This window comes from Limulus polyphemus, unplaced genomic scaffold (assembly GCF_000517525.1).
Source record: "Limulus polyphemus unplaced genomic scaffold, Limulus_polyphemus-2.1.2 Scaffold351, whole genome shotgun sequence".
NCBI classification, from domain to species: Eukaryota; Metazoa; Arthropoda; class Merostomata; order Xiphosura; family Limulidae; genus Limulus; species Limulus polyphemus.
Window position 1 is genome coordinate 206,463 of NW_013665961.1, and position 8,369 is coordinate 214,831.

Sequence of the window (8,369 nt, forward strand, 5' to 3'; positions counted from 1 at the left end):
ACACACACACACACACACACACTTTAGTTATCTATGTTTGCCAATAATTTTCTGACTTGCTGAATTCCAATAATTGGTATAAATAATGTTTTTTACAGTTTCTGTAAGGTACATTTTTCCCAGGTATTTACTCCACTGGTAGTCATTTTTACATGTACAACTTGAATGCATTGAACAATAAAACTCGCAACTTGCAGAGCAGTGTTTTTTAAATCATTTTTAATAAGTAATTGTTGCTGATTAAGTTTCAAGATGATCATAGGTTGTTATTGTTTTACTCTTTGAAATGTGATCAAAAGTTGAAAATGTGTTGAGGCGGTAATTGTTTTTAGAATTACACAGAGTAGACACTGAATTCCCCTTTTTGAAAGTTTTATTGCAACTACAGACTTTTGTGGAAAAAGGATGTTCCAGTACAGATCATTATCTTGTAGTGTAGAAATGGTCTAATTGTACAAATGTAATATGTTCTAGACTTTGTCAGTTAGCTTCATTTAAATATATTTGTTTTTATACAAGAAAATTCAAAAATAATGTGACTTGTGTACCAACAAATACCTACATCCATCCTTGATAATCCTTCATTATGTCACACTACTTGTTCCCATCATACACTGGAATCCTTGATGATCCTCTGTTATATCACACTACTTGTTCCCATCATACACTGGAATCCATGATGATCCTCTATTATGTCACACTACTTGTTCCCATCATATATATACCATAATCCATAATAATCCTTGTACTGGATTGTGTGGATTCAAAGATACGGGTTTTGCATCTCGTTTCCACAAAAATGGGCTCAACACTGGGGCTGTGGATGTACTAAAAGAGTAGACTGACAGTGAAATCCCAGTATTTGGTCAGATAAGAATAGCCCAAAATTTGGCAATTGACGCTGTTGATTACCTGCCTTCTTTTTTGAATTTATCAGCCAAATATTATAAACAAACAAAGTTTTTATAACCCTATACTTGCGTCACACTACTTCCAGTATACAGTGGAAAAGTTCATAATATTTCATTATGTTGTATGACCTGCTTTCAGTGTAAACAGTTAAAGATAAAACAAATTTTGTATCGACTTCTATTTCGCCTGATTTATGATTTTTATTTGCTTATATCCTTATTACTTCTGTTATAAACAATATGGTCCACAGGTTGTGCATTATTTGATGGATGCTCTTCCAATATGCCCCACCCCAGTGGCACAGCGGTATGTCTGCGGACTTACAACGCTAGAAACCGGGTTTCGATACCCGTGGTGGGCAGAGCACAGATAGCGCATTGTGTAGCTTTGTGCATAACTACAAACCAACAATCGTTCAATATACCTCAGGTTGCAGTTTTATTTCACCATCTTTTTCTCGTACGTGAACACGTTGTCTGGCATCAAAGAGGGTCACGATTGTGGAATGTTATTATAATTGAGCTTGCGATGTATGTGTCCAAAACTCGGATCTCGGAAAATACCGCATCGATCATCACCGATCATAAATGGGTAATATTTTTACTCCTAGGCAGCATTTTAATAACTGAGAAATAAATAAAACAATTGAAATTTCCTCAAAAATGATATGTTTCAGATCTAATCAATAAAAATTACAAAAAAGGAGTAAGTTTCAAATATAAAACAATCAAAAAACAAACTTCAAAATTATTTGTTTTTCTTCAGTGAAAATCTCATGAGTGTTTTAACAGAAAATCAAGGTACTTTCATTGATAACTGCATCCACAAAGAAATACTTCAATAAAATCTAGACTTTTTCTCATAGATGGTGAACATTATTGAATGTCAAGTATGAGTACATTGTTGTTGAACTGTCGGACAAATCCAGAAAAGGCCGCAGGCCCAATAGCTTTCCATAGAAACTAGCTGGAGGGTATTTCTGCTAGTTATAATAAAACTTATTCATGTTTTCAAGGTTTCAGAACTTTGGTTCATTTGTCGTTTATCGTGTTTTGTAAATTATCTCGTTATACAAGTTTCACATTTTACACCCATGTCAATTCTGTGTTGTTTACTGAAGTTTTATGGAATTTTACTGAATGAATTTGTATTAGGTCCTTCAGGCTGTTGGTGTCGGGGTTCTTAAACATGTGGGCTAATACAAGGCACAAAACAAGGAGGTTAATCCTGAATGTTATAATTCTAAGAAATTACTAATGAAAGCCAAGAAAAATATGTAATGTCAACCATACTAAATGTTTGATTTGACTTTCAGAGCTTTTTTTTAATACGCGCATCTGCAGGATGACTTTAACAGAGTGTAAAGAGTGTTAAAATATCTGATAATGATATATGTGGAGACGTTAGAAGAAAAAATATACAAAAACTTCTGTTTAACCACTCTGCATACTGCTTACATCATCACGAGTTCATCTTCAAGTTTAAAAACTACGCCCAAAAAAGCAAATTAAGTAACCTTAAACAAACGTAGTGGGGAACTTGAGCCCTAACGTAACACAGTTTTATGTTTTAATTCTGCTATTGTTATGTTAATAGTTCAAAAAAAAAGTAACTAACTGACAGCGCATTAGTTGTTTTTTCAACTTCGTAATGCCACTGCACTACAAATACGTGTGTTGTAAAGAGCAGGGTAACGTTAAAGAGAAAGAGAAAAATCTAGCTTGAATTTAAACATTAATCTACGTTGTTGCAAAGAGCTATAGTTGCATGCTGTTAATAACCGGTTTCGTTTTCTGCTAACATTCTTTACTGACAGAATGTTTATTATAGAAATGTCATAGCTTTGATACAGTCGTGAACTTCGCATTTACTTCGTGCTTTAGCGCTATTCACAACTTATTATTTTATGATTAAAAGTGATTTTATACCCAAATTAATTACATTAAAATGTATATCTCACCAAAGGACAGATAGCCCATTGTGTAGCGTTGTGCTTTACTAAATACAATGTGTACCTCACTGAAGATATCATGTGTGTGTGATATGGTATAGTTTGGATTACTTTAATAATTTAATATTTATAACTCTAAAGCAATTAATGAAATGTTTAGATAGTTATTAGTCTCTAATGTGTTTATTAATTCAGAACTGTAACACACGATATTGTGAATGGCAAACAGAGACATCACAGCGTTAAAAATAATTAAGGACAATGAATGAAAACTCCTGACGAATGCAAATGTTATCAAGGGCACTGTGAGCCAAAGTGTACAAGATCGTGACTAGACTGGCATTCTTCTTCGAAGCTGAGACCTGGATCCTGAAGAAGAAAGAAGGCTTGTTAATATGAACAGAAATGAAAATGCTGAGACTGTTGTTGGGAGTGTCGCTGAAAGAGAAGAGAACGAATAAAGAAATAGCAGAAGTCTGTGGAAACGAAATAAAGGCAAGAGAAGCGAAGGTGAGGTGATTTGGTCACGTGAAGAGAATAACAAGCATTAAGCAGGGCAATAGAGCTGCCGTTAGCCGGCAAGAGAAGATAAAGATAGGGAAGGCCAGTAAAGCGTTGGAAGGATGGGATTAAAGAAGTCATGAACGAGAAGTGAGTTGCAGAAGACCTGGCAATGAATAAAGATGATTGGAGGAGGGCAACACGTGTGAAGGACAGCGACTTCTGCTAAATGGAAAAGCCGAAGAAGATTGTTAGTAAAGTGTGTTCTTTTAATTCTTTTTTTTCAATCCCCACCCACCCTAAATAAAAAATACTTAAACAAGACTAATAATATGTATAGATTTAATTTTTGGTTTTTTATTGTTTTGTTGAAAGATTGATGCATAAGTCTCTTGTCATTTTGTTGTATACACGTCAGATACGATTTATCAATGTGTTGCTTCAGGAGATATAATTTTAACTTTGATACAACTAAACAGATATCATTTTGTAGAATTGTTTAAAAACTAAAACATATACACATAACACAAGGGGGGTTAAACAAAATCACGTAGACAAAATTAGTTAAGTGAAAACTAGTATGTAATTTACATAGTTTTTATAACAAATGTTGAGTTTTAACTTCAGCAAAACCTACAAAATTAACTTAACACAAGGTGATTCATTTAACTTGTTTAAGAGTGATGGCGTAACAATATGTGATCTGACAGAAGTAACAAGATATAATTAGTATTTTCTGTTTGTGTACGAAGTTAATAAGGTAATCAAGACACGCTATAAAAACAAAATAAAGTTTTATCATAGGTTTGGATTAATAATATTAGCATTTGTTTTGTTTATTTTCTGTCACCTTGCGTTAAATTTTGTTTGGTGAATTTTGTGCAAAGCTATTAGAGTACTAGCTATCCCTAATTTAGAAATGATATACTAGAAATAAGGCAGCTAGTCAATATCGCCCACCGTCAATTCGTGAACTACTCTTTATCAACGAATAGTGGGATTGACCGTCACATTATAACACCACCATGGGTGAAAGAACGAACGTGCTGAGTGAAGGATTTCGATCTCGCGACTCGCAAATTGCATGTCAAGCGACCTGCCCATCAGGTTATGCTTGTTAATAAATGTTAGACGTAATTGCTATACAGTGCTTTGCGAGCTTTCGGTGTCAACAGTAGCTTTGAAATCAGTTTAATACATTTAGAGTTGTGTACAAGCCGCCAGGGGCGGTGCTAACAGAATGGGACCTATTAGCAGGAAATTTTTGGCGTCCTCATACCCCCCTCCTCCACCAAACTATACTGTGCGTGTACTACTACGCTTACCACCCAATCAGTACACGCGTGACTGAAAAGTTTCTTGCTGTTGCGATTTGTAAATGTCCATCCGTCATCAAGTGATGTGATTTTGGATCGCTTTCATTAAAAACATTTTTTTCTCGTACGTGTACAATAACAAAACACTTCTAATTCTTGAAAATCCCTATGGGAGTAGATAAAGCATGTAGTGTTGAAAAATATAATAGGTTTAATACTTATGTCTTATGACAAGTACAATTACGATCATGTTTCGTCAGCTTGTAAAAGGCGCAAAACCGTAATATATATTTTACCCTTTGAGCTTTTTCGCATATATTTAAATGCAGTTCATACAGCTAACTTAAATGTTCATTTTACCATTAAGCAGTCACTTCGAAAAGATTTTTTTTATAAGAAAGTATCACCCAAACTTACAACTTTAAAAACAATCCATCTGATCCAACAATCAAAAGTGTCTTTAAAAAATACAAATGATACGAATAACGATGCAAGCAGACAGAATTTTACAATAATCATATTATTTCATAAATAAGTTTTGTTTTCAGTGCAATACATTTCACACACAAATTCCAATAATCGTTTCATGTCGTCCACTATCTCACAAATCGCACACCAAAATAGTAAAAGGTCATGAAAAAACATCTGACGAATTATACAATGAAATTCTCACAACCAAACCCTGGTACTCAACAAGCCTTCATACGAACAAGAGAGAAAAATAATCTTTAACTTAAATACACGTAGCAAGCGTAACCTTCTATATAATTCTTTAAGTTATAGAACAATTAAAATAAATACAGAATTTCTAAAAGTTAAATGCTACAATATATATGTTAACGTATTTTTAACATGGCCTATGTAACGTACCACAGGATTTTAAACATAAAAGATGTAATAGTTTTTCAAACTACTCTAAATTATGGGTCCTTTAGGTTCTTACAGTTGCATAGAATGTGGTGATAATATTTTGATTCCTTTCAAAGAAAGCGTACTGTATCCTTTTACAATGTTCAAGTCAATGGGCGTTTTTTGTTTAAAATGAACCTTTTCTTTAACTGAATATGCAGTCTCAATGTTCTTGTTTTCTTTTATCCTTATGCTTAGTTCAATTCCATTACAAGAATTGCAACTTGTCAACTCTTCTCCAGCCTTTAATGAAAGATCTTTCGATTTTACGCCGTTATCAACAATCAGTTGATTGGCGGTTACTTGGTTAGAACTGTCGTCTCCTTGTGATCGAGAATACGCTGTCTGCAAGACGTTGGTAACATCCTGAATAGCACGTTGTCTTAAGCAGCTGTCTTTTTTGGAATTAGCAACGTTTTTCCAATTAATGGTCACTCTGGACGAATGAGGTTCTTTGGCGAGTGAAGGACGTATGTTTAGAGTATCATTACCTCTTATTGAGGTGTTTTTTGATGTATTTTGAGCAGCGTAATTCTCTACTTCAGATCTCACTGATTCAGAGTATGTTTGCTCATGACACTCGCGAGTCTTTCTTTGTTCACCACCTACGAATCTGCCTAAGTGTCGCTTTAATCGAACAAGTTCTAATTTCTGTTTCTTGATAATTCTGTCTTTCTCTTCGAATAACTTTTCTATCCTGCGTTGTTCTGTTTTAAGATCACCCTGGAATCTAAACAATTGTAAAGTAATTTCTTTCATTTCCCGATCTTTCTGCTGTAGCATCAAATGCATTTTCTCCTCCTGTTTTTCTGCACGTGTTTTCCACAAAGCAACTAATTGATGGGCATAAGCAATCTGTGACGTCATTTGTAGTTTAGTTTTGCGTAGTTCTCGCTCTCTCATCATCAATCTCGTAGTGAGTCTAAGGACATCGGCCTCCAACTGAAAAAAAAACGAAAAAACATTTACAATGAAATTATAACTATTCTTATGTACAATACTTTAGTTGTTTAAATAAGTAATTGGTTATTTAATAAAACATTTTATAGCGTTATGTCCTAGTCATTTATAACTTATGCAATAAATTCACAATTATAAAACAATATATAAACTTTACACATTTTTTCCACCTCTCTGTTCAATAATACCTGTCACCAAACGTGCTCTCCCTTCCATCTGTGAGGGCGTTATAATATGACGGTCAGTTTTACTCCTCTAAGAAGACTTCTTCATTCGACCTTAATCTCATATACTTTTAGGGTTAGCCGTTCGAGTATTGTGTGTTAACCGAGAATGTTTACACTCGCGTGACTGGCCCCGACAGCAGTCCTAAAAGGCAAGCATGTTCGGTGACAGGTATTCGAGCCAGCGACCAGCAGATTGCTAGTTAATAGCCTTAACCACCAGGGTTGTGATGGTCAATCCCGAGAATTGTTGGTGCTGACTAGCTGCATTCCCTCTAGTCTGTCGCTACTAAGTTAGTCCTCGAGTAACTTGGCGTGAAATCCAAAAGAAACCAAACCGTTTAGACGTAGAGTCTCTTTAACCTTACAGAACAATACGGTATAGCTTTCAAGTTACATTTCTAAAGTATTTTCTGGTGGTGAGATTACAGCACACGATCGGACGATTGGTGTGTGATCAACAATGAATACGTCGCTATGGGTTGTTGAAATGGAATAAAGTCAGCTGTATTGTCAGTTTGAGATGACAATGTGTATTTGTGGTTAATATACAATAAAACACTGGGAAAAAAAAATGTGTTATTTAAGGAAGACTACAATACATGTTAAAAACACTTACTGATGCCAAGAACCTTTTCAATACATCAGTGTTAACGAAAATACAGAGAAATGACTGGTATCTGAAGTGGTTATTTATGTCGTTCTTGTTAAAACAGAACCTCAAAACTAAACATTTTTTATATAAAGCAGAATCGGCGGTTTAAGGAGCTCCTCTTCAAGTCTCCATTTTTTTCTGTTCAACGACAAAATGTCACTTTTAGTTAAATAAATGAATACGTAATCGGTGTTAAAATAAACAAATAAAGCTGTGTTATTAATTCTTACCATAAGCAACGTAAATAAAACTGATAATAATTATAATTCACTTGCTTAACACCATGACAGTGTCTGTTGTACTCCAGACGTTCTGATGAGTTGTGGTATTGGCCGAAAGGCCTTGTTGGCATTCGATATAATAGATGTGTTGTGGTTGACATATTATAATATATTCTCCTCTGCTTTCACTTATGGGTGCTTCGAATTTCAATACAGTAACCACCCCTTTCTCGTGTATAGAAGATGTTTCTTTCTTTCCCCCTTTTGTGTGTGTGTGTGTGTGTACGTGTGTTTGGCTGTTGTTTGTTTCTCCTGTCTCTTGACTTACTTGAATTTTCTAGTCGACTCTTCATCCCGCAGTCTTCGTCTCAATGGCATTTATATCTATATTTTTCTCCTGCTTCCAAGAGGCACATTAAGCACTGTCCTAAGTATTCACACGATCTTCTTCTTTATAAATAATTACGAATTCTGCCTTCAATAATAATAATTGTTGCTCTTCCAGTGGGCGAAATATTTTTGTGTTTGTGTGTCAATTTCCTTTCAGCTCAATTTTTGCCAAGTCGCTTCTCATTTAGCTGACTGTATTGACCTTGTGTACTTCTTTGAAGGAGGTGTTAATTATCTTTATATACCCCCCCCTCAGTGGCACAGCGGTATGTCTGCGGACTTACAACGCTAGAAACCGTGTTTCAATACTCGTAGTGCAGATAGCCCCTT

The 8,369-nt window shown here is 34.9% G+C and overlaps 1 protein-coding gene across 1 annotated transcript in view; it reads right to left on the reverse strand.

Moving 5' to 3' along the window:
* Window positions 1–5,233: 5,233 nt before the first annotated feature.
* LOC106457606 overlaps window positions 5,234–8,369 on the reverse strand; it is an 18,314-nt gene continuing 15,178 nt past the window's right edge. Inside the window, exon 2 of the mRNA XM_013917044.2 lies at window positions 5,234–6,531. Coding sequence (XP_013772498.1) covers window positions 5,620–6,531 — 912 coding nt within the window. The 3' untranslated portion in view covers window positions 5,234–5,619. The remainder of the gene's footprint in view (window positions 6,532–8,369) is intronic.